General features: G+C 37.5%; 4 protein-coding genes across 13 annotated transcripts in view; 1 reads left to right on the forward strand and 3 right to left on the reverse strand.

Moving 5' to 3' along the window:
• Nucleotides 1-1,914: 1,914 nt before the first annotated feature.
• Nucleotides 1,915-15,372, reverse strand: cnot3a (CCR4-NOT transcription complex, subunit 3a). Of its 3 annotated transcripts, none has more exons than XM_044115944.1 (18): nt 15,317-15,372; nt 14,533-14,603; nt 14,338-14,405; nt 14,174-14,248; nt 14,000-14,089; nt 12,400-12,528; nt 12,176-12,271; nt 11,842-12,061; nt 11,625-11,752; nt 10,803-10,859; nt 9,759-10,671; nt 9,568-9,673; nt 8,621-8,762; nt 6,688-6,781; nt 5,367-5,565; nt 4,438-4,570; nt 4,228-4,353; nt 1,915-2,895 (listed from the first exon to the last, which is right to left on the reverse strand). In XM_044115944.1, the coding sequence occupies exons 2-18, from the start codon at nt 14,555-14,557 to the stop codon at nt 2,797-2,799; spliced, it is 2,700 nt and encodes an 899-aa protein (XP_043971879.1). In that variant the 5' UTR covers nt 14,558-14,603; nt 15,317-15,372; the 3' UTR covers nt 1,915-2,796. The 3 variants fall into 3 exon arrangements, with proteins under 3 accessions (XP_043971879.1, XP_043971877.1, XP_043971876.1); XM_044115942.1 differs by having other exon boundaries at nt 14,533-14,588; nt 15,211-15,368; XM_044115941.1 differs by having other exon boundaries at nt 15,211-15,368.
• Nucleotides 15,373-16,992: 1,620 nt separating this feature from the next.
• On the reverse strand, nt 16,993-26,184 carry tfpt (TCF3 (E2A) fusion partner). Of its 3 annotated transcripts, none has more exons than XM_044115955.1 (7): nt 26,124-26,184; nt 20,876-20,977; nt 20,476-20,604; nt 19,196-19,266; nt 19,049-19,118; nt 18,147-18,299; nt 16,993-17,620 (listed from the first exon to the last, which is right to left on the reverse strand). In XM_044115955.1, exons 2-7 carry the CDS (start codon nt 20,975-20,977, stop codon nt 17,546-17,548), a joined length of 600 nt encoding a protein of 199 aa, XP_043971890.1. In that variant the 5' UTR covers nt 26,124-26,184; the 3' UTR covers nt 16,993-17,545. The 3 variants fall into 3 exon arrangements, with proteins under 3 accessions (XP_043971890.1, XP_043971889.1, XP_043971888.1); XM_044115954.1 differs by lacking the exon at nt 26,124-26,184 and adding an exon at nt 21,361-21,453; XM_044115953.1 differs by lacking the exon at nt 26,124-26,184 and adding an exon at nt 21,098-21,357.
• Nucleotides 21,388-22,419, forward strand: ndufa3 (NADH:ubiquinone oxidoreductase subunit A3). Its single transcript, XM_044115956.1, has 4 exons — nt 21,388-21,470; nt 21,723-21,797; nt 22,034-22,111; nt 22,233-22,419. The coding sequence occupies exons 1-4, from the start codon at nt 21,428-21,430 to the stop codon at nt 22,322-22,324; spliced, it is 288 nt and encodes a 95-aa protein (XP_043971891.1). The 5' UTR covers nt 21,388-21,427; the 3' UTR covers nt 22,325-22,419.
• Nucleotides 23,809-26,387, reverse strand: part of zgc:158689 (uncharacterized protein LOC791177 homolog) — a 30,674-nt gene continuing 28,095 nt past the window's right edge. For all 6 annotated transcript variants that reach the window (XM_044115949.1, XM_044115947.1, XM_044115948.1 and 3 more), the window contains one exon: nt 23,809-26,227. In XM_044115949.1, coding sequence (XP_043971884.1) covers nt 26,155-26,227 — 73 coding nt within the window. In that variant the 3' untranslated portion in view covers nt 23,809-26,154. The remainder of the gene's footprint in view (nt 26,228-26,387) is intronic.

Here is a 26,387-nt window from a genome sequence, read left to right on the forward strand (position 1 = left end):
GCCTACTAAGATGGCGCGGTTCGCTCCCTGTTCAAACTTGTGGGAACTACATAAAATTTTAAGTACTTTCTCTAAGTTTTGAATCCAAGCCATGATTGGTGCTTCTTTATTCCATGCAGGAATGACGGGACTTTACACCACAGAATGTGTTATTTCTTAAAAGTGTTTATTGAACTTTTACAATCGTTTATAACCCCAGTTTTGACATCTCCCATGCAGAAGTGTAACGAGAAATTGCTTTAAAATTCACATTTTAGGCGGCTTCTATACTGACCTTTCCCTTTCAAAAAACCTTAAAAGTCCCCCAAAAATATAATCTATAAAAGACAGACCTCAGAACTTCGTATTTCCCCTTGCCCCTCAAAAGAACGAAATCACACACAATGTTAAGTGCAGTACAGATGCGGAGCTTTCATGGTTGTTTGAATGGAAAAGTTGGATGCAGAGTAACACATGAAGATAACGCGGCAGCTTGAGAACAACCCATTAGTTAAAAATACCACCAATATTTTAGCATTTCTATATTTAAACTCTACATGTAAACAGTTGCATCAGTGTACATTCACTGTATACGGGTTTAACTTAAATATCAGGTGGTAAATTAAACAAAGTGGGTTTGAAGATTAAATGGGAGAACTTGATCTAAGTCTGTTTTGTTGTTTGATAAAGATACGACAGGTGAATCTCAATAACTTAGACTAGAACTCAAAGGGTTATTAAAAAAGTGAAACTCATCTTGTAATTTTCATAATTATGGTTTATAACAAATGGAAACCCAATGTTTAGTTTCTCAGAAAATTCGGATGTTACATGAGACCAATAGAGATTTTTAATACAGAAATATCGCAACCAGCACAATCATAGGATAAGCCACAAACAGTAACTGTTTAATAATAGTGCTGTATCCAAACATATAGCAAAGTTGAGTGGAAGAAAAATGTTTGCTACGCATAAAGACTTACAAGTTGGTTAGCTGGGTAAGAGGATAATGGACTAGACCGGTCCTCTTTTCAGTTAAAAGTAAAATAAGCATTTAATTTGGAAATAAAAGTATATAAATAGAAAGCTTAGTGGAAGAGAAAAAGAAACTGTGAGCAAATTCACTGAACGAGAAAAATTGTGGCCCAAAGTTTTTGGGAGAAAAGAAACTAGAATGTTGCTCAAAGGTTTGAAGTCATCTTTTTGGATCCAAATAAATGTAACTTTTTGATCTAGAGGAGTGGAAATGCCCAGAATCTCAGCTGCTTGCGCTCCAGTGTGAAGTTTCCACAGTGAGTGGTGATTTGGGGTGTAATTTCATCTGCTGGTTTTGAGGTACTTTGTTTTACAAAGTCCAAATTCAACATGGCTGCCTACCAGGAGATTTTAGGACGACTTTATACACTGCAAAAACACAAAATCTTACTAAAAATTGCTAGCTATAAGTGATATAATCTGTCAATGAAACTAGTACTTTATTACCTAAAGTACTAGTTTCAATAGGTGCTAAAATAGGCACCCATTTCTTATTGAAAACTTATTTTTGTCTTACTTCGGGTGTACAAAAAAAACTTTATGAAAAAAATAATTAGTAAGATCGTATTGTTGCAGCATCCATGCTGACAGAAATACTAATAATTTGCTTAATAATCATGCTATCACTGACTTAGCCTAAATAAACCTGAGTTTCTGTGGAGTTTTACCATGGAGAAAATGACCTCCATGCCACGATGCATTAATCCAGTAATTAAAGCAAATACTGTACAGTACATGGCAACATTTCTGTATTAAAACTTCTGAGAAACACTTTGCTTATCTCAGTTTTACTCCGATTTGTTGAGATGCACCTATAGCTGCATTGTGTACACTCTGAAATGTGTTGGTTTTTCTGTATAGAAATTGCTGATGGTGAAAGAGTCAAACAGATCAAGCAGATAAAATGTCTCAAACCCTAATATTAAGATTTATTTTACATGTTTATTACGTCATCACAAACATGAAGGCGCCATAATATCTTTGAGAGGTTAACTTAAAAACATTTTATTTGTAAAGAGAGTCAGAGACCAGTTCAATTGCATAGCAATTTAATCCATGTCCAATAAGGACTCTTTCCCTTACACAGGGAGAGGCCCTGTGGTCACTCTCAATCACGGTTTAATCGACCAAGACAATATCAATAAAACTATTGATAAGAGCTCACTATCTTCAATAGTGACCATATTCAACAGGCATTGTAGGGTCTTAAAAGAAGCCGTTCCTACACACCATCACTAAATGTCCACTGAACGTCCCCGTTCTAAACCACCGAATTACAGAAAATACAAGATGGGCACCATAACAATCTAATCCAAGGTTTGTTTTGTGCCGAGTCAAAAGGCTTCCAGGGTCATGTTGGGCAGGTGGTACAGAGAATCATTGTTGAAACGGAAAAAGAAAAAAAAAATTATATGAGAAACATGCATGGGGGGGTAGGGAGGGTTGGGCAGGCTTTTCCTGATGCCACATACTGAGTGTGCACACAGACGCGGATCTCCAACGGGAACCTTCCCAGCTCGTGCAGCGTGGCAACGTTTGATCGGACCCACAGGGTGTTTTTTTTTTTTGTTTTGTTTTTTTTTTTGTCGAAAAAGAAAAAAGCACTACACGAGGAGCTAGGGCTTCACATTGAGATGCAGCCTATACAGACACCGGTCTCCGTGTCGGGAGAGGGTTTCTACTACACATCACAATCTCTATCCACAGTTTGGAGTTCAGTCTCGGAATGTCAACAGCAGCACGTTTTGTTTTTCTCTGTCCTTTTGCGTCCCTCTGTGTGTGTCACTGCAAGTCTCTGTCCTCGAGGTACCTGTACTCAAAGGTGAACCCTTCTTTTTTCCTCTGGCCCCATTTCTCATAGTCGAAGTAAATGTAAGTGCCCTGGATGGAGAGAGAGAAACAGAAAAGGACTTTAATAAACAGGAGAACGAGAGAATCTCAGCGTTAGCGAGTAGGGAAGCAAGTTATCAATTAAAAAGTTCATCTGAAGTAATTCTCATCGATCAATTGATAAGTGGTCATTTTCCTGTATAATAAATCAACATGAAGGGCTACATTTTTCATAACATGCTGAATTTTCAAAAATTATTTGGCGTCCTCTGCGTCTGTCGCAATAAACACTAAATTAATCGGATGATAAATTAAAACGAGCTCAATTTCTATTTGCATGACTAATTATTTCTCTTTTTCCACCAAAAACTAGATGACTAACATCTTCAGTCTGTGTCATTAGTGCCAACCAGCCCTTTATTAAAGGATAATTTTGATTACAGAGATTTTATAATTCATATTATTAGCTATTTCTGTTTTATTTTTTATATTTAGATGTCTTCCAGTTCCAGTGTTAAATGTTCATTCAAATTTAAAGTTTAATATTCTTTGTAATTGGGTTCTTGCTATATTATGCCATCATCAAAATATTTGAAAATAGTTTCACAAACAAGATTTTTAAATCTTTAATACTTTTTAATCGCAAAAACTGTTGGGAAAATGTTGTCATTGTGACAGGGGTAGAGTCAGCTGTATTAAATACTGACTGAATGAACAAAAAAAAATGTTTTTCTTTATATAATTAACAGACATATTTATGCAATATAACAAAACGGTAAACTATTAAGTTATTGAGTAGAAAAAAATAAAAGATGAAAAGAGTAAAATAAGTGAATCACTTAATTCCTCATGAACAGAGAGATGTTCATGCAGTTGTCGACTGGCTGCTCTTGACAAAATATTAGCTCTTGACATCGATTTTGTTTATTGGCATCAGGCTTTTTCCCCCTCATCATGTTAAATTTTTTCCTCTGTTGCACCCTACACCATAATAATAATTGTAGCACATCAGTAAATTTAAGTTGTTGCTGCTGCTGCTTCGCCATGCATGAATGAGAGTCGTTAAAAATTAAGGAGTTTGTTGAGTGTTTATAATTTAAAACAGAACTCCATACTGCATTTTGCATCCCACCGCAAACATTGTTTGGACCGATTCTCTTTCCCATTCTGGGATAGCCGCCATCTTTATTCCTGTGCCAATAGACTCTGCTTAAGGGTGACCAGCTGCGCCCTCTTCTGGACGGCAGCCAAACTACAACATTTAAAGAACATCTAATCTATTGGAACTAATTTTAATCTAACAAACAATTAACCGACAATCACAAGTCGATTAACTGTTTGCGTCCCTATTAGGGAGGATGGAAATGAGCTTTGAAACTGCACCTGTTCAAACTCATCAGTGATCGTCTTGGGCTCTTCGTGCCTCTGAAACCACATCATGTACTTGGTGTGAAACCTCCATGATTGTTTCTTCAGAGCCTTGGCAGATAGATACTGAGCCTTGGTGCCCTGATGGAGAAAGAGGAAACAGTGCATTAACATGCAGCAGACAAAAAACAGAAAACAAGCACAGCTAGCCAAGTGCATGTTTACCTCCAGGTAGTAGAAGATGAAGAAGAGAGTTTCTGTGGACAGCCTCTGGTAGAACTCGATGGTGTCAGAGTGGTGCGGCGGGACTTGATGGTGGTATGGCAAAGTAGGGCAGGGATTCCTCATCAGGTATTGCCTTCAAAGCAAAAAAAAAAGCCCACAGAACTCATTACAGAATCTATTTAGAATCATACATTACTTTGATTCATTACACAAGGAGCTAAAGCGTATATTATTAATATTTCGGATGATTATGGCTAATCAATAATTCATCTTAAACTCAGAATACTTTTAAAATATATAATATGCTTGGATAAAAAAGAAAAACAATTACTTTCCACTTGGTTCCCTAAATGTTTGACTCTCTAAATGTGATTATCGGTACCATAATTACTCTTGTATCAACTTGCTCTGCTTAATGATGACTAGTTGCGCCCTCTACTGGTCGGCAGCCAAACTACAACAATAAAAGAAAGTCTTAACGGATGTTATTAGTTAATCTATTGGAACTAATTTTAATCTAAATTAAAATCTTTTCCTTCCACCTAACTTTCCAACTAGAATGGTTGGATACGACTCTGCACAGCCAGCTTGTTTAACAACAGTATTTTGTGGCTCTACTGCTTGAGGAGTGTGTTAACAACTTAAAAACTGTAAAACCCCATATTCCCTGTCTTGCACAGTAATGAGGTCAAATCTATAAGAAATGTTGAGTAACATGTAGTACTTTTAAAATGGGAATTTTTCACTCAATAAAAAGCTAAATTTAACAGTTTAAAATAGATGTAGCAGCTCTTCTTTAAGGAAAACTGACAGAAAAAAATCATTTATTCTGCGAGAGCCGCTGTGATGATGAAGAAAATACACGTACTAAGTCATAAATTGAACTGGGACTAAAGATTCTGCAGTCTCATCATCTGTGAAACCCTCACCTGATCCTCTCGGAGTCAGAAGGGTGTGGCATGTGTGTCCACGCCGCCTCCTGCATGGCCTGCTGGTACAGCTGGTCTTTGGAGAGAGGAGTCGGGCCCAGGGGACAGACCCCGAGCGAGGGGGGGATGCTGACCTCCGACACGGACGGCTGAGGAGCGGCGGGTGTGCCGGGCGCTGCCGACGAACCAGAGAAGATATCTGCAGGTAAAGGGTTGGCAATAAGGGACGGCATTGCTAAGGTCGAGCTTTAAGCCACTGAATAATTAAACCAGACATAATCACTGATTGGTTCATTCAAAAGTAAAACTCTTAACTTTAGATCAACCGAACCAAAGATTAAACCTGAAGTATTTAGCTTTTGTCTTTTTTTTTTTTCATTCACTAAAATATCAAGAGTCCATGTAAGAAAATAAAAATCATGAATAAAAAGAAGCGGAACGTATAAACTTCTAATATCTGCCCTTTATTCACATGAAGAGAAAATTAGCAATTAACCATAGAAGACTATTAGACACATTTCTAACATACAAAAAGCAACAGAAAATACACAACAAAACATCATCTTATTCAATGACACACCAATGATTACAATTGTTTTCACATTTCCTTTAAATTGTTCCATAAACTGATACATTAAAATTAAACGCATCTATTGTCGCTGTTCTCAACTGAATTTTTTTTTAAACATATCACTTTATTTTAAGTTGTATTTTCTTTCTCTTTTTACAAATCTGTCAAGACAATTGATTGGTAAAAACATTTTATGCACTTTGTACAAAAATATTTGTATTGTATCGATTTATGAAGTTTCAGTAAGTTTAAGTGTATAAATATTGTATATTTGTGTGATCTCTGTATCCACTTATAACTAACAGCTCTCTTCAGCAAAAGGAAAATACAACATATCATCTGAAACAATCAGTGAGTTAAACAAAATATGCAATATCTTTTTGTTTAATAATTTATAACTTTACTATATAAATAATATAACTAATGTTTTTCTTTGGTAAATGTGCATATGGCATATCATGAGGATAATCTGACACTTTTTCTTAAAAAATGAACAAATATGTAACCATATCAACTCCAGAGTGTAGATAAATATAGATCTAAATGTATCATTTTCTCTCTACTCCGCTATATAAAAGGCAACTTGAGGTATGTCAGAAACCTGCTTTAAAATAAACTAATTGATTTGTTTTCTATGTAAATAAAAACCCAGAACTACTGTATTGTAGATGAAATGTAAATGTTGGTTGTGAAGAAAATATTTTGCGTTAACCGTCTGTGAGCGGATGAAGAGTGAAAATGCTGCCTGACCGTTCACATGCATGTTGGAAATCTCTCCGTCTAATCCCGATCCCAGCGCTGCTCTCTCAGCCATCGCCTTCAGAGAGCTGAGGGGCTCCGGAGCCTGAGAACGGCAAACAGATGCAAACTTACTGTAGACGCAGGAAAACGGAAAATAAACTCAACGCTGCTGGCATTTTGCAACGGAAAGCTGAGAGAACCTTCAGTTATTTCTGATTGATCTCAGATTATTATCTTGCTTAATCTAAATATAATCTCAGGCTAATGTTTAGACATCAGTGACCGAAGTTGCCGTTTGTAAAGTAGGAAGACGATGCTTTCAAATCAAAACCAGCTTAGTATATAAGATGGTTTCCAGCTCTATGTGCTGCTGCATGACTGCAGGTAATTAAACATGTTTAGTAGCAGGAGTTTGGGACATTTTAACTCTAATATTTAAAGTCCAGCCTACAGATACCCATTTGTAAAGAAGCTAAGCAAAATCTACACATGTCAGGAAGTTGATCATTAAAAAAATCAAGTAATGTCTAGTCCAGAGGTCTCCAACTCCAGTCCTGGAGAGACACCAGCCTGACACTTTTAGAGCCGGCTCTGGTCCCACACACCTGAACCACATGAGCGGCTGATCACCAGACTGCTGAAGAACTTGATGGCATCCTGACGAGGTAAATCAGCCATATTTGATTCAGGTGTGTCAGAGCAAAGCGGCAGGACTGGAGATCCCAGCAGTTGTTTCTTTTTGCTACAGGTGGCTTTTGCATCGTTAAAACCGACCAAATTCAATCGAGGCGTTTCAGTTCAGCAGAGAAAACTATCAAACTGCTTCACAATAATTTATACTTGCCAGACCTGTGAGCTTTCTGCTGAGAAAGGATAAAATGTCTGCTGGTGTGAACAATTGACCAGCTTGAAGAGAATAAGTCAGCAAAGCAACCTGGGACTCCTGACCACCGGCTGATTGTCTCCAAGCTGCAGTCGTTCATGCAACAGGATCCACATAATGAACTAATATTTTTAGTAGGTTGATGTTTCTGTCTTAGAATACTTTTTCATTAGTCTAATGCAATATTTAATTTTCTAAAACTATACTTTGGGTTTTCATGATTTAAACTAATAGAAGTAAACAGAACTCTGTCACTGAGGGAAATAAATCTGTTAAATAAGTTTTCCCTTTTTAAAGTGATATTCTACTGATCACCTGAGTGGCTAGAAGCAGAGTTTACTTTATAAATCACAATCTATTAACACATTTTCTTTCAAAAAATCTCCAGACTCCCACATCTTGATTATTCTGACAAGTTTTATAATAATTTGGCATTTGCTTCTGACTGCATCAAACACCACAGAATTGAAGCTCTGAGTCAGCAGCATGTTCTGGCATTGAAAGCTCTTCTGAGCAGCTCTGTTGCACAATCTGTAACACTTCGACCTGTCAAACCGGGACTAGACTGTCCCAACCTGCTCTGTAAAGAACAGTTTGAGTTGATATATCTCCATCTATGGTGCTGCAAAAAAAGACTGAGTTTCATATCACCTAGATCCAATTTCAGGACCAAAGACTGAGTTTAAACCTCTAATCTGAGAGGATATGAAGCAAAGACATCAAAGACTTTTTTGGCATTTTAATAAGGGTGCTTTCAGTAACTAAAATTAACAAAACAAAAAGAACTTGTTAGTTGAATAAATACTTAAGTTATAAACCTACAGTAAAGGATGCAAAAAAAAAAAAAAAAAAAATTTCCCACTCTGAACTTTAGGTATTTTAAAGCAAGAAAATATGAAATAATGCTTTAAAACCCACATTTTATCAACGTTTAGATAAAATCTTATTCCACACATTTTTCAAGCTGTATATTTGTGAATATCTGTCCGTTAAAGACGATGCAGACGTCGGCTAAGTTCACCCAGTTTAAAGTCAGCTTGTCGCTGCTTCCAGGCTCACCTTGAGGCCCTCAGAGGCCTGCGGATACGAGTGGGGCCCGTTGAGGAGGCTCCCACCGCCCGGTGTGCTGTCTGAGAAGGAGGGCGAGGGAGAGCTGGGGGGCAGTGTGATGGAGCTGATTAAGCTGGGGCCGTTGTCCATCCTGTACAAAATGAGTCAAACCAGGACAAACAATTATAAAACATAGAAATTGAGAATTTAAACAGCAAAACAAGTAGGAAAATGGAGCTGGGCAATGTGGCTTGAAAATAAGCTCTTCAACATGATTTTCTTTTTTGTTTTCTTTTCTAAAAGAAAATGGCTCATTTCAGTCGTCTCTTTTGTTAGCTGTACAGCGGAGCATTAAGACCAGGATATGAAAATTTTTGTTAAATTACGAGAACAAAGTCACAATACCAGCAGAATAAAGATGCAATTTTACCAGAAAAAAGTCCTGAGATTAAAAGAAGTAATTTTAATGAGCTTCTAGAGTTAAGATCTGACATGACGAGTTCAGTCCATGTGGTTTTCTTTCAAATACTCTCAGCCGTTGCTCAAACGTTTCAAAGTCCTGCTACTGATAAGAATGTGATGGTGATGTGTTAGAAAATTAAGCATTTCTATTAAGCGTTATCAGTAAAAACAGTACTATAGTGTAACTTCATAAGATGCTTTACATTTTTCATCTTATGTTTTGTTTTGTTTTTTGTGTTGGAATTATGAAAGTATGACTTTATTCTCACTATTAAAATTTTAAATTCTTAACTTGACCTTAATATTCTGTTATAGAGTTGAACTGAACTCAAAGTCTAAATAAAAAGAACCTATAAATTATGTTTGTCAAACAAGATGGTGGGCTGACAGAACTACAGAAACCCATGGAGCGCTTTGGAGAAAAATAATCCAGATTTTCTAAAAACGTAATCTTGATGTCTCAGGTCCGGAGGAAGGTAAAGAGAACGACTTACGGCTGGCTGGTTGAGGAACTGAGTGACGAGGTTTGGCTGCTCTGTGACTGGCTCAGTGTGCTTAGAGCTGATTCTGTGGAGCTCTCTGCCACTACAGCGCTGTAACCTGAAGGCGGATGAGGGACAATTTGGAGCTCGCCTTTCTACAGAAAACCCACAGTAAAAAGTCACAAATCAACACTTTGACCTACTTGGGCTTCCGTTCTGCTTCAGTCCGCTCGGCGGTCTGGCGGGAGCGGCGTTCACTCCGACCACACCGGCGTTCCCTCCGTTTCCTACCATCATGCCAACGGACCCGGGGGCAGAGCTGACAGGACTTGGGGGCACCTGTGATGTGGCGGGGGCCACGCTCTGCCCAGGGACCAGACCCAGGATGCTGCCAGTGAGAGAGTTGTGGTTCGGGCTGGAGCCCAGCAAGCTGAGCCCCGACCCCGCTCCGTTGGTGGTGACCCCGCTGGAACTCGAATTGGAGATGGAAGTGCTACTCTCCGACAAAATGCTGGACTGAGTGGTACTGCTCAGACCCAGGCCCCCAGCCGCCGCCGCGTGAGCGTAGAGGGCCGACGTGGAGCCTTGAATCAGACCGGCCATTGTGTTTAAAGGAGTGCTGTGGCCAGCCAGGCCTAAACTCGGCATCTGGTTGGCACTGCTGGTCCCGCTCATGCCGCCTTTCCTTAAATCCAAGCCCAGCCCCAGTCCTAGGCTGGACGCCGGAGTCGGCCCGGGGCTGGACTGGGAGTTGGGAGCTGTTAAACTGGGTGTGCTGGGCGTGGAGAGTGACGGGGCGGTGGATGCTGGGAGAAGTGGGTTGCTAGGCGGGCTGGGGTTGTTGTTGTTTGAGGGAGCTGACGGTTTTGTTTGAGGCGGCTGCTGCTGCTGCTGCGACGGATTCGACGGCTGAGACTGTTGCTGCTGTTGTGCAGATTGATGCTGATGCTGCTGTACCGCGCTGCTGAAACTTCCTATGAGACTGCTGCTGGTGGGAACGGCGGGAATGCCTCCAACGACGCTCGCCATGGAGAGGGAGGAGGAAGAAGAAGACCCAGAGGTGGCGGAAGAAGAGAAGGAAGATTGAAAGGATGGGGCACCGTTCTTCACAGGCGACTAAAAACAAAAGAGCAGAATCTTAATTAACCATAAAACAACTGAGTCTATAAGTTTGCTGTAATTATGATAGACTAGCAGTACAAACAAAATCAGGAATCTGCAGCCGTGGCTCTATGAGAGCCTCTCACCTGACTAACTTGACTGTCTGTCGACCGTCCCCTTTTCTTATCGTCCTCTGAGTTCTCCTGTTGGAGGAAACGCCTTGATATGACAAACTTTCATTCAGCTTTGAGTTGATTAAATACAGCTGCCTCACAAAGGTTTGCATACCTATTAAACTTCACAATTCCTCAAGTAACAATAAAGATAAATTAATTTCATCTTGACGACGTCAAGATAGAATTGACAATGTCAGGATAAAATTCTGTTACAATTTTGTTACATCTGTAACAAAATGAATTGTTGAGATTTTATTGATTGATAAAAATGTCCAGGTTTCCATCAGTTTTGGGGAACCAATAGGCATCCTTAAATCTTATATTAACTGCCAATATACATGCAATACTGCTAGCCTCTGGTTCGGAGAGGGTTCATTTACAAACCTGCAGCAGAGACACAGTGGGGTTCGTTCCAGCTCTATAGCTGATACTCAGCACAAATGCAGCTTTAGCGACAAACTGGAAAATAAATTTCCTACCAACTCAGCTACGGAAAATAAAGACTGGAGTTTTATTCAATTACTTAGTTAACTGTGAGAATAATCAAGATTACCAACACAAAGAAAAGCAGAATGGTGAAATGGAAGAAACCATTTTAGACTTTTATTTGCTACAAACTTTGAGAAGCTTTTCTTCCACCTCACATTTACACACTCGCTTGTGCTAAATATGAGACAGTTCAAGGGTATTACTAGCTTTGCAAAGTATTGTACATGCATAAAAGGGAGATAGCTGTAATATCACAAACTTTACCGCCAGCAAAAAGCTCAAATGACGCAAAGAAAAACTTACAGCAGTGCAAGTGGCCGGAGATGGAGGGATGGGTGAAGAAGATGTAGTTGAGGTGGGAGTGCTGCTAGAGTGGAGATACATGTCATCTTCCACGTTGCCTGATGGAGACGTGGCGACTAATGCCGGAGCTGAAAAAAAATGAAACCATAAGGCGATGCCGAATTACACCGGAAGAAAGAAGAGCATCTTCCGAATTGATCAATAGCGTTTTTCTTACGGATGTCTTCCAGGTCTAAGTCGTCATACAGGAACTCGTTCTCCTCAAAGTCCGGGTCTTGACAGGAATCAATGTAGTACTCAACATCATCCTTGATCTTCTGGATAGCATCCACCGGTACAGAGTCATTGTCCAGCATCCGTAAAATAGTTTCCAACATGCGAATGTGGTATCTATGCCTCTCAATCAACCGCTTTAGTTCATCAATGCGATCTTGCTTCTGCGAGACAAACATCAGAAAAAGGCCGTTTGAATAATTGCTTACATCACTGTGCAGAATGTGTTTATATCTCTATATATAGCATGGTTGATAGCTGAAAGAGGAAGGAATTACCTCTTTGTCACCCTTCTTTTTTCGCGTCTGGACTGAAAGTGACTCCACTTCGCTCTCAAACTGATCCACCTGCATATTTAGTGTGTCTATTGTATTCTGAAGATGACAGGAGAAAAGAATTAATAGATTTCACAGAAATTCAAGTTAATGTTGGTTGTTTGTTTTTTTTTGGTCAACCTAGCAGTAAAAAATAATCCTTCAAGCCAAGAAAATATTGGATTTACTGTTAGCCACTGTCCCGTTTCCTCCTTTTCCCTCTGAGCTGGATCCACCTTCTGAGCAAGTCCTAAGCCTTCTTTAGAGTAGGCTTTTGTTTTTGTTTCACGTTCCACCACTTTGAACCGCTCCATTTGCTAAGGAAAGGAAAATCACACTGAATCTCAAATATTTTCACTCTGATAAAGTTAGTTCTGAGATTATACTTTTACCTATAAAAAACTTATAGAAAACACTGAGCCAAAAGGCTTTTATAGTTTGGCTGCTGCACCCACTTCTTTGTAAAAGCTCTTGATTTTTCCAGACAGGCATAAAATAACAAGTGTGTTGCAAACAATCATACTATCAAACCTGATCAACTTCATAAAAGTGAAATTGTAGGAGACACAGTTCTGAGAAACGCTTCATTGTTGAGCAACAATACTGTTGTATTTTTCGACAGAACTGATCACAACAATAGCACAGCGAAGCATTTACAGAGTCTCTTTAAAAAAAAAACTATATCCAGCGCAAAAAATGCACTTACTGGCCTCTTTCGAAGCATAGATTCAACCAGTTGTAAGAAGTATTCCTCAAAGATTTTGACTCGTATTCATATGATAGCTTCAGGATGTTACGGATTTGTTGGCTGCCTGTCAGTGCTGCAAATCTTCCACTCCTCAACATCCCAAAGATATTCTATAGGATTATGTCATTGACATCTTCCAGAAAATTGTTGATTAAGCTTTGCGACATGGTGCATTATCCTGTTGGAAGCAGCCATTAGAAGATGGGTCCAATGTAGAGTTAAAGGAATGGACCTGGTGAGCAGCGATGCTAAAACAAGCCATGGAGTTTAAACTATGCTCAGCTGCAAATAAGGAACCCAAAATTACAACGCCATTACAACGCCACCATCTGCCTCAGGTTGAAAGGATGCACACTTTCACCTTATTTAAAGATAATTTTGACTCCTCATCACATAACATGCTAATTATTTCCAAAGTCTTATATTCCGATTTGAAGGTTGTATGAAAATCTGCTTCAATTTCAAGTTCTTAGCTGACCGGAGTGGCACTCTGTGTGGTTTCCTGCTGCTGGAGCCCATCTTCTTTGAAACCCCACATATGTTGTAATTCATATTACTTGACTGTAATAAGAGGTTGTTTTAGCTACTGTTATCTTTCCATTATCTGCCCGTTCTCATCTGTCATCAACAAGGCATTTCCGTCCACTAAGCTGCTGCTCTTAGGTACTTTGGCCTGACTTTATAAACCACAGGGATTACTGTGACTGAAAATCCCAGTAGATCAGCAATTTCTTAAATACTCAAAACATTATAACTTTCACCAACACCCATGAAACATTCAAAATCAGGAAAACACTCTTATTTACACGTTCTGCTGAACAGCTTAAATTTCAGGAAATCATCTTCATCACAAACAGATACCCAAATTGCTGCCATGTGACTGGTTCAATCACTATTGAGCAGATTTACCTAATAAAGTTGCCAGTGAGGCTATTTGCAGGTTGCTTTGAAAATACTCATGTTTGAGGAAAAGTGATGGGGTTATATTAATCATACTGCCAGAAAAAAAAACCATGAACATATAACAAAAGGAGGCGTACCGTCTCTATTAGTTTTCGGTTCTCTACTAGCTGCCGTTTGTCTTTGATTTCGTTCGAGGCCACCCATGTTTTTATTTGATCTCTCAATCGCTGCAGAAACACAAAGCATTAAAATGCATGTTTACACTGAATATTTAGTTTTTTCACAGTTTTTTTGTACTTGTCCAACTCTACCTGTAATTTTTTAATCTCTTTCTTGAGGTCAGCTTCATATTTTTCCTTCTGGTTCGCATTAGCTGCATTGTGGAGCTGAGAAGTAGGAAAAACAAGTGGAAAGTTGCATATCTGCAGGCTTCAATCACAGCAGAGAATTCCAATAATGCTTGAAAATCTCTTACTTTTTGCCAGATGTCCTCAAACTGTTCAACACCTTCCGCTACTTTTTTCAAACATCTGTCAATTTCACCTGCAAAAAATGAAAAGGAAGATTAGCTTTCAGTAGTACAGTAACATTTAATCAAAATAAATGACAACAATAATAGATGACGTCTCTTTGTGGGACTGCATGAACAGTTTCACAGACAGATAGTTACCTTGTAGTTTTCTTTTATCAGCCATGGCTCTGACTACGGCAATTTCCACATTCCGTCTGTCAAAAAGTGATCTAAGTAAATAAACCATAAACCGCATCACCTTACTGAACAAAACCAAGCAGAAATCAGCAGACAACTGAAAAGCCGTACATCGGTTTGCAGCGACTGAAACTGACGTTAACACCGACTTAAACGGACAGCTGACATTAGCCACACGTAAAAAACCCAGCCACAAAGCAATTAAAGCACATTCACAATAAAATCCCACGCGACACTCACTCCATCAGTATACTTCTTAAAGTTAAATGATCCCGCTAATACCAACAAATATGACTGGCTTGGCAGTCAGCTAAAATTAGCCAGCTAGCGAGCTAACGTTAATACTAGCCTAGCTTGTCCACTTCACTCGGATACTTACTATCCCTTTCTAGAACAAAAGCTATAACGTATGTTGGCCGATTTAGCTCATATACATGCATCATCATTCCGGGCTCCATCGGAGCTTTTATAAAGACAGTTTTGCGTGTTGAAAGGCAATATATAAGAGAAACCGTTCCAATCGCCGATATGCTAGCTAATACCTAAGATGCTAGGTAGCAGCTCAGCTAGCCAAATTAAGGAAAAAGGGAAACTGGGTTAACCCGACCATGTATATTTATACTTGTGTGAGACATTTACCTAGGGTATGGGCTTTCGTTTGTCTTATATCAAATAAAGCCAAAACTAATTCCAGAAAATCTTCTTTACTTCCAAAATATATTTTCTTTTCGACTGGCTCGCTTACTGTAATGTAGCTGAAGATGGACGGTAGCTAAAATCCCACCTCCACGTTTAGGACCCGCCCTAAATCCATTCTACGAGATCTGATTGGACAGAAGTCATGCCTGTCAGCAGGGCACATCCGCCGGATTGGAGACCGGCCATTGGACGTACTGTTGGATTACCGATAATCGATTCTTTCTCTTTTCCCCCTGGTCCACTACCATTTGAAATCATTACTATATATTCAGAGGTGGATCGAGTAACAAAAATTTTACTCCAGTATTTTTACTGAAGTAAAATGATAAAAAGTAGCCGTACAAGACATTAAGTAACAGTGAAAAATGTATTTTGTAAAAAGTCTACTTAAATAACGAGTCGAAACATCTGATTAAAAGTTTTAAAATTAACTCATCTGAGTCAAAATTCTGATTTTCTGTGCAAATAATTTATTAAATAATTAGAATAATAATAATGAAATACGACTAAAATGAATACAAAAACTTAACTACAAAATAACAAATGAGGCTTGTTTGTAAGACCTTTCAAAAATGATCTTTTAGCAGGTATGCTTGTCTGTAATATTTATTTGTATTACTCTGATTTAATATTCCAATCTAATGTGTTAATCAGCCTCCATGTAATTAATCTATATTACATTTTACTTAGTGAATTGGTTACTGGAATAAATTTTTTAATAATATTCAAATCTATAGAGGTGCACCTCTAGAATGCATAACGGTTATGCTTGAGGAAACTGATATTTGATCAGTAATTTTGCCCGTCATCAAATTTAAGCAGGGATTTTATGTAAAAAATCATTCAGTTCTGAGGGGATTCATTGATTTCCTTAGCATACAGAAAAATCTAGATCTAGTGTTTAGACTCTGCAAAGCGGTGGATGGTTGACAGTTTACTTCAATTAAATGAAGACAAAACTGAAATAATTGAAATAATGTCTGAGTTAAAGGAGCCTCTTGTACCTCTTAGTTCTTTGCGAAAATAATTTTAGTACTTCGGATGAACATGTCAAACTTCTGGTTCATTGTTGTTTTTATCATCTGAGAATTTTTGCCAAATCAAATTTCATCATCTCACTTGCGATACTGGAAATAATCATTCCTGCTTTTGTTTGACTATGATTGGATAAATGGCATGTACTTTACACATGTCTTAGCACAACATGCCTGGAACAGCTGCAAGTTGTCCAAAATGCCTCGTTTTGTTTCAAATGTCACTCCAATCTTGATGTAACTACTCTGCCTTCTGGTGCAATTTAAGATTTTTGTTTTGACTTGGAGAGCTCTTGATGGTCTGGCACCAGGCTTTTTCAGAAGGCTGATGGCTCCCCATAACAGGACAAAAGGAGACAAAGATGAAGACAAAATTAGACAAAAAGTCTTTTGTTCAACACTTTTTGATGGACTCTGTGGTCTCTTTTAGAAGCAGATTTTACAAATCTTTTTAAATCTGCTTTTGATCTTGTGAAACACTTTGTGATTTTATGTCTTAAAATGTGCTATATTGTCAGCATTAAATGCCTTCCATACATTCTTTGACTCAAAACTAAATCTAGTATTGTTTATTTATCCTTTCCTCCAAGAAGGGATTCGATTGCACCTACCAGAGCTCTAGCCTCAGTTATTCGGTTTTCTGATTTTTGAACCAGTGGGATGAATTTAGCAAGGTTAACAGCACCCCAAAAGTAACTGTCTTTAATTTTACAGTGCTGTTATTATGACATTTCACCACAATCAGGTGGAATGCCTTTACATCTTGATCGTAATGATCTAACATTGAACGTGGTAGAAAAACAAAACAGGTGAATTTGCCTCAGTTGCTCATTGGAGTTATTTTAACAGTTAAAAACATGAACTTTACAATATTAATAACCAACATTCAAAAGATTATATACTTTAATAACTGCTACTAATGAAACAAATTTGTAATATTCATGGAAGTAGTGAGATAATTTATGTTGTTCCATTTTGTGGTATCCTCTTTAACCTGAGCTGGTCACAATACTGTATATTGGTCATAATTAGGTCTTGTTGTACACAAGTCAAAAACATACCAATACATATATACAAACCTTATAAATACAAAATCTGGGCTGAATTGAGTAAACATTAATTGTCTTACAAGAGTCCAGTCTGTTTGGTTTCTTCAAGGGAAACAACAAACAGTGCAGAGTCAGACTAAGGAAAGGCTGCATTATCCAATTAAAGTTCAAGAAAAATATGCAGGCCGCCATTCAGTGTGACAGAGATGTTGGGCTTGGCATTTCTCCAAAGTGAGTCTCTGCCAACACAGACACATCAGGTTCAATCTGAAAAATAGAGGTAAAAATTTGTTTATTCATAAGGAATTCATCCAACACAGTCAGGGGTTTAATATTTTACTGAATTTTTTACTATCACTAGCAAACAGTGGAGTTATTCCAGCGATGCCAACTGTAAGTCCCCAACGACCAACATTCTGCATGGTTTATGTTTCTCTGGTTCAATACACCTAATATACAGAGTATGTGGTGCAGCTGGCAGTACTGTTGCCTCGCAGCAAAATGGTCTTGGGTTTGAATCCCTGTCTGTTTTTTATTTTTGCGTGGGTTCTCTCTGGATACTCCAGCTTCCTCCCACAGTCCAAAAACATGACTGTTTGCTTAAATGGTTACTCTGAACGGCTATTAAGTCTGGAAAAGTGTGTGGCTGCTTATTCTGTGTGTCTCTGAGTGGCACTGTTATGGACTGGTGATCTGTCCAGGGTGAAGCCTCACCTCTCACCCAATGATCACTCTAAAACAAACAGCAAACTGTCCACTGAGGATCAAAACTGGACATCACTTGTTCACTGACCTGCTGATCTTTGTCCTTATCTTGCCGAGAAATTCTGTGTCTCTTTTTCTTCGGTCCAGCTGCATGATGGAGAGTTGCAGAGGAACCAGACAAACCATTGAGTCTTTCCTCCTCGACTCCGGCAGCAGAATCCAAGTGGGCTCCAGGCTCTTCCTGAAGCCAGCAGAGAACATATAAATGTAAGTCAATTAAATTGTGTTACAACAATTGTAGTGTTTTGTCATGGTGAAAGTGGGATGGTCTCAAGCAAATTATTGTGCAGGATTTTGGCTTCAAATTGACTGATCAGCTGGAATATTTTGTTTATACTGCACATTTTTTGGCAATTCTGATATTTCTCAAGGACTACCAGATTAGCTTTGACTGCAGAGATTAGGAAGACAAAAATAATTCCGGGTTTCCTGCTTATTTCTTTAAGTTTTTTAAAAACGTTTACATTTTTTAAGACTTTATAGTTGCCGACCAAGTATTAATTTTCCAGTCTTTCAATAATACATAATTATCAAGTGATATTTTAAAATTTCACTTTGAATTTTAAACATTTTCTTATTCAAAAACACGACGGACCACTGGATGAATGTCTGCACTAACACCCAACCACAGAGCTTAGCCAGTTCTCTGGGGGAAACCTTGTAATTATTTTAAAAAGTAATTTATCTTTTAAGTTCGAGTGAATGGATGACCAGAAAAATATTTTATTATGAATTTTTTTTTAAATGAAAATAGAACTAAATTGCAGTGCAATAAACAAGATATAAGCTTATATTCTCTTGGATTTGTTTCATTCTAAACAACTTCTTCCAGCAATATTTCACTAATACGTATTTCCCATTTCAATCCCACTTTTATTACAAACTGAAGGGACAGTTAATTCTGTAAGACTCCATCTCTGTAATTCTTACTTCAAGCAGTATGGTGAGCTGGGAATTTCTATAATCATCTCCATGGGCATCTAAAGCTTTCATGAGGAACCTGTGGAAATCAGCAGAGCATTCAGGTAAGACTGAAGGTAAGCATAAAAACTTTTTATAGACATTGAAGTTTCATACCGTCGCTCTTTCTTCAAGCGTCGTGTAATTCTTTGCACTTGGTGAAGGCGACCCAGGATTTTTTGATTTACCTGAACATAGCACGGATCGGCAGGTGTCATTTTCAGCAATAAGGCAACTCAAAATGCTTTACTTGGTTAAAATGAAAATAAAACAACAAATAAGAAAAACATTACCTTGGCAAAGTAAAGGAAAGCAAAGAAAAGTTGAAAAACAAACTACATTTTATGACATTCCTATTATTATTAATCAAAGCCAACTCTAGACAGGTGGTTTAGCCTTGATTCACAAGAATTAAGTGTCTCAGCATCTTTGCAGTTTTCTAGAAGTTTGTTCCAGATTAGAGGAGCATAAAAATTGAATGCTGCTTCTCCATGTTTGGCTCTGGTCTGGTCTATACAGAGCAGACCAAAACCGGAAGACCTTAGATTTCTGGAAAACTGAAACAACAACAAAAACAGCAGATCTTTAATGTATTGTGGTGCTAAGCCACTCAGTGATTTATAAACTAACAACAGTATTTTAAAGTCTATCCTCTGAGCTACAGGGAGCCAGTGCAGGAACTTTAGAACTGGTGTGATGTGCTCTATCTTCCTGGCTTTAGTGAGAATGCAGGCAGCAGCGTTCTGGATCAGCTGCACCTTTCTGATTTATTTTTTAGGCAGACCTGTGAGGACACTGTTGCAGTAATCAATGCGACTAAAATTAAACGTATGAATAAGGTTTTCAGAATCTTGTTGCGACATTAGTCCTTCAATTCTGGAAATGTTTTTGAGATGATAGAAGGCTGACTTTGTAATTGTCTTTATGTTTCTCTGAATGTTCCAGTCTGAGTTCATCACCACACAAGATCAGATTTCAAACCTGATCGCTGTTGTAATAACTGAAGTTGTGCGTTGACTCTAGATCGTTCCTCTTTATGTCAAAAGATAATAACTTCAGTTTTTTTTTCTGTTCAGTTGGAGAAAGTTGAACCACATCAATGCATTGATTTGTTCTAAGAATTTGTTCAGCTCTTGAACAGTTTTATGGTCACCTGGTTACATCGTAATATAGAGATGTGTGTTTTATGGTAAAAGTGAAATAGCAACATATTTAGCAGACATTTAATTTTATAAGGAACCTGTTGAAGAAAAAAATTATGAAGAAGTCCATGTAGTATAACACCTAGAAATTATGTCTTAAATAAGGCACTACATGGTTGTCAAGAAACTTATTTCCCTTGTCACATTTCAAAGGTAATGCATTCTGGAAGTGACCCACAAACACACTACGCACACCTGTTCAATTTCTTTGCACCTCCTGCTCAGCACCAGACATTTCCTTTTGTCGAGAGCTCTCCTCTCTTCGTCTTCTTGAGGGGTGCTCTCTAGCAGCTCACTGCTGCCTGGATCTGGGTCAAGCACCACCTGACAGAAAGAAATACAACAAAATAAATTATAAAATATCACACCAGAAGAAACTAATCTGCACAATGTTAATAATTACATAATTACATATTAAAGCTAAGTGGGTTGAAGAAAGCACAGCATGTTTTGTAGCCTTAGTGTTTCTTGTGATATGATGTTGCACACATTGAAACTGTGATTAGATATTTTGGAGCTCTGGCTATAATGTGAGTAAATGTGCAGCAGTTCAATAAGAGGGATATTTTTGCAATGGACTAAGATTTATTATTACCTCTCCTGGTCCCAGCTCTACACCACCAGGCTCCAACTCAGCCTCTAGAATGTGTCCTCCAAAGAGAGGAGGTAGAGCCAACCCAGAGAAGTCCTCCATCATCTAAAGAGAACAAGAAACAACAACCAAACATCAAAACTACGTTGAAAAAATATTTTTAAAGATGCAGTACTTAAAAGGATGAGTGTGGCATCAATTTCAGCTCATTAAGTTCGAACATACATTTTCAATTGCTATATAAATTCCAGTAAATGTGAGTATAACCACCAGCCAGTAATTTCTGAGATTATAAACAGCATAGCCGCGGCTGTAACAACAGCGGTTAAAAAGCTGTTTCTTTCCCTTTAAACTTTCTACAAACGGCATAAAACACCTCAGTGTACCTAAATAAACTCTTTGGGGGATAATTATTAACAAAACATTCAAAATGAATGAATTTAAAACAATAAAATCGTCAAAAATTAACAAAAATAGCTCAATCTCACCTCGTTTTGTGTTTATGTGCGACCGACGCAGAAATTATACGTCATTTAACCTTCAACTACATTTCCCATGAACACCCTCGGTCTTGAAGCTACACCGGACATTATGGCAGGTACGTGTTTATTTTGTGGCTTTTCTAAACTGAATTTATTAAAGTTATCTTCATTGTGTTTTCTGTTGCTATTAACAATACGTTTACTTTTAGAATTAAGGCAAACCTTATATCGGCGTCACTTTAAAGCAAAGAAACGCTTTTGAAAAGGAAGGAGAATTCTGACCTTGAATGTGTTTCTAACATGAGCTAATTCTGCTAGCCACACCGCAGTTGAGGCGGATTTTAAACACTGACTGGGTTTTCCTGCAGGAATTGGAGCTTTCCTCAAAAATGCTTGGAATAAGGAGCCAGTTATCGTGGCCTCCTGTGGGATTGGCCTTGTAGGTAAGCAAGAAACTCAGGTGTACTGCACAGTATCAGCATAACACCGTTTTATCTGATTCTTCTTTTTTTTTTAATGTTCATCCAACTTTTAAATGATTACCGATTGTACTACTACTCCAGCTTCAGTTAGGTGGTGAATTAATACAGTTAAGTGTAGGCATTGTGAAATACAATAAAGAGATGTATGTTTTCTGCTATTTTAATTATGCACATTTACAAATAATCTGTAATTTCAGGTATTATTCTTCCATTCATCAGCCCCTATACAAAATACGCAGGAATGATAAATCAAGTCACGCCATACAATTATCCAGGTAAACTCGTCATTTCACAGAAGTCATCTTATAATTCTGTTTGTGAGTATTGTGAAACAAGCTCTTGATTTTTAATAATGCTGATCAATAAAGTGTGTGTTTCTTAATCATTCATTTTAAGTTCCTGTGAGGGATGACGGAAACATGCCTGACGTTCCCTCACATCCCTGTGAAGCCAAAGGAAGAAGCTTGGAATGGCTTAAAAAGCTATAAAATGAGCAAATTACCTGTTGCTCCTCCTGAATTTGTGTGTTTCTTCAGTTTGCCCAATTGTAATTGCGTCACAGTAAAGATTCTATTTAATCCTACTGTTGTCAGATTGATTTGTTGTGTATTTGACAAACTAACAGGACAAAATAGTGTAAGTTAGCATTGAACATAGAGAAAAGGAGTTTTCAGACTTTCCTATTCCATTTTATAACAGCTACATCCCTGAATGTTCTTTTTTTAATGGAAAGTGAAAGAGATTTGCTTTGGTTTTAGGTGCAGATAACCAATTTTTATCTCTGATTTGCTCATCCCAATTTCATTTTTTAAGATTTTTGAGTTACTGATAAACATTCGTGTAAAGAAACATTATGTTCAATTCATACAAAGGCATACATCATCTTCACCGAGAGATTTAAAACCCGATAAATTCACATTTCAGCAACAAAGCAGAAATTAGAATTATATATATATATAAGCACATACATGAACTTAATTTTAAGATCTGTGAAAATCTCACTTCGCAAAGACACTGTCAGCGTTTATCATTGAAACATTTATTTCACAATATGTAAATAATCAGAAATCCATTGTTTTTCTTCACTATTCATCACAGTGTAATAATGCCATATTAGTATAGTTATATGCTGCCTGTGTGTCAAGAGTTCATGTTAAATTTTTAACACTGTTTCACTTCAGTGGAGTAACGTTAAACTTGTGATCAGTTCAGTTGTAACAGGAAAAAAATAATGTTTTCCAACAACAAATGCTTTAAATTGGTAAACCCAATTACAAGCCAAACTATAAGTTTGTTGATAATAAATACAGTAATGTGCAGTTCAACACCATGGCAGATCAGTTACAGCTGGTTTGTTACGTGCATTTATATTTGCATGTGAGTATACTTAATAAAACAACAAATTCAACACAAATTGTTCTCTCCCCATTAAAAAACACATGCAGTCCTGGACATATTCACTGTTAACCTTGATAAAAATGTGTAACAAATTCTAAGAATATATATTTGTTTATTGCAGTAAGATAATTTCTCTCTGGAAAATGTAAAATAAATCCAAATAGATTCAGTTGCTTTGCAATAGAAATCTAAATTCAGAGACCATCAGTGGCAAACTTTTATTTCCTAACAATTTGTTATAAAATAAATGCAACCAAACCTTTATTTTAAAATATAGATGGTCGTGTAGTTTCTAGGAACTTGGAATGATTTTCTTCCTGCCTGTCATGTCATACATGATAATATGACACGACATAAACCCAAATTTATGTTGCCTTGACGCATAGCGATGAGGATGGCAAGAAAAATAAAAATTTTCATATTAAAGCTCACGAACAGAGAACTGCGGCAGAGTGACCTCTTGGGGTCGCTACGTCTTCACAAGAGCTTTTCAACTGTAGCTACTATTTGTGTGTGAATTAAACACATTGTAACGTTTGGTGGAAGATTTGAGATGATGAAGGACAAACAGAAGTGTTTTTCTAGTACTTTATTGGAGTGTATGTCATCACGTACTCTTGGAAATATTATAACACTTTAATGAAAAGACTGATGGTCACGACCAATAAGCTGAAAATGTTGTCATAAGGTTTTGAAGGAGGATTATGTTCCAGAAATTATGATCAAATAAATACAGAAAGAGCTCTTAGTATGAGATTTAGCAACTGAAATAAAAGGTGATTTTATTCCAGAGCTTTTTAGACATCGATAAATTTACAACCTCTACAGGCTGCAAGAGGAAATTTAAAATATGAACTACGTGCAGTTAGTCAGTGATTTTGCGTCAAAGCTGCTTAAAAACTAAAATATTCAACCAAAGTGAAAACCTTGCCTTAAAGGTGTTTTCATGGTAGCACAACATAAAGCAGTACATATTCTTGAAGAACGTAAATTTCCTGCAGTTTAGATGTTACTTTCCTGTAACTTTCTTCAGACTTACTGGCTGCTTGCCCAGAACTTTCCTGGTACTTTCCTTAAAATTCTCATGTAACGCGTGTCTGAAATTTACTCTTTATTTTCAGGAACCTACAGGGAAGCTTCCTTTAGCTTTATAAAAAATACTGGTGACCTGAAAGAAACTTATTAGTTCAAGGAAAGTGACAAACACTTTCCATGAATGTTCATGGAAAGTACCTGATTAGTTAAACTCCGTTAAAGTTCCCTGAAAGTTTTGGCTCACTTTCTGAAAGTAACTGCTATGTTATAGAGAACATAAGTTCTTAGTAAGGAAGCAGATAGTTCAACAGAGTTCTAGGAAAGCACCTGATCAGTTTCAGGAAATGGTCTGGGAAAGAACTTTCCATTACAATTTGTGGAAGAAAAGGTCTTAATTTAAGCAAAGTAACGTCTTGGGTGAAGTGACCTCAGATTTGGATGTATTATGCAGTGCTACCACTTTTCAGCAAAATTTACAAGCTAAAACAAGCAGTAAACCTTTTTGATAAAGATTCATTATTTTGTGTTAAAAACAATTTTGTGCTGTTGATTATTGTTACACCTTATATCTTTAAGGTGCTGAAATATCGCAGTGACTGACTACAGAAGAGAATAATATTTTTTACTTTGCAGGAAGGATGTTTTTATTCTCGTACATCCTTAAATATAACTGCAGTTCGACAAATACTTGCTTAGACACAGGTCTACTTCCTGTATGCTTTCTCCTTCACTTTCTTTGAAAACACTTCCACAGTGAGCTCAGTCATGTCCTCCTCCTTGGCTTTCACATCACTCTTTAAGATTCTGCTCAGTCTGACTCGTAAACACGCATCTACAATCAGCTAGTCTATAGATGGTGGAGAGCTTAAGATTTAGGTCTGAAAAGGAATCAAGACATAGAATCCTGACCAAAAATGCAAGCTCCTCATTTCCTAAACTTTTAATCCTCCCCAACTTTCCATCTTCTAAATAAAAATTCACTTTTCTTTTTAACCTTCACCTGTTCAGCTTCACAGTGTGCAAGTTTATGAATACTGAATTGGAGCCACATTGTTATAATTAAAAACTAATACTGAAGGAGTTTCTGTTCTTTGCATCTTGATTCAAAGAAGCAAGTTAAAATAATCTGAAAACCTTCACAAGCAACGACAAATAGAAAATGCTACAGCAGCAGAAACATTACTGTTAACTGGAATTAAGATTTGTGCATTTAGTAATTTCCTATTTACGGTTATCAAAATTGAAACAAATCAACTTATTGTCTGTTTCATTAAAATATGCCCTTTGCTTTATCTAAATAATTAGCTTTATAAAATAAAATTTAAATGCTTTTGAATGCCCTCTTTCACTAAAATGAAACAAACATGGAAGCTTTTTTGAAAAATATTTAACGCTGTAGAGAAGGAGCCGGTCCTCGTCCCGATAATACTTCCGTGGTCGATGTGTAAAACCTTTTGTTACAGGATCCAGTCCATGTTGCACCAGAACTTTAACACTTTTCTGAATATGGCACAAAGTAAAAATAAGAAACAAAAGGCACTCTTCCCGTCTAAGAGCTAACTAGGACAGCTTAGTCACATTTTTGAAGAGTAAAATGCAGCATGATGCTCTCAAACACAAAGAAACAAACAAATTTACAATTTATCTTAACTGGCACATTTCTGTCACACTGGATTTCCATGTCTTGCAATTAAATCAAAATAAAATAAACATTTTTTCTTCTTTTTTTTTTAGCTAAAATGCATATTGGTTTTGAACATTGTACACAAACATTTTACATGATTCAACTGAGGAAAAAAAAGACAAAAGTTAATCACAGTGTGCAAACACAGTGTGCAGCTTCCAGGACTGAACCTGAGGCTCGATGAACAGATGAACAGCATCATCACTCGATTATGGGAGCCGAGCGATCGTTGGTGACGGTTTTTCTGAGGCGGACATGAGCAAAAGGATTGGGCCTGAAACAAGAAAACATTCAGTTAGTCATTTGAAGATGAGTTTGAAAATGAAGATGAGTTCGACACCGCTGGTTTATATAAACTGGTACACTCTGACAGAACGTAGAAAACTAGCTTCTGGGTCACAGGATTATGAAAACATGACTAATTATATAATGGG

The sequence above is a fragment of the Gambusia affinis genome, linkage group LG05 (assembly GCF_019740435.1).
Source record: "Gambusia affinis linkage group LG05, SWU_Gaff_1.0, whole genome shotgun sequence".
Classification (NCBI taxonomy): Eukaryota; Metazoa; Chordata; class Actinopteri; order Cyprinodontiformes; family Poeciliidae; genus Gambusia; species Gambusia affinis.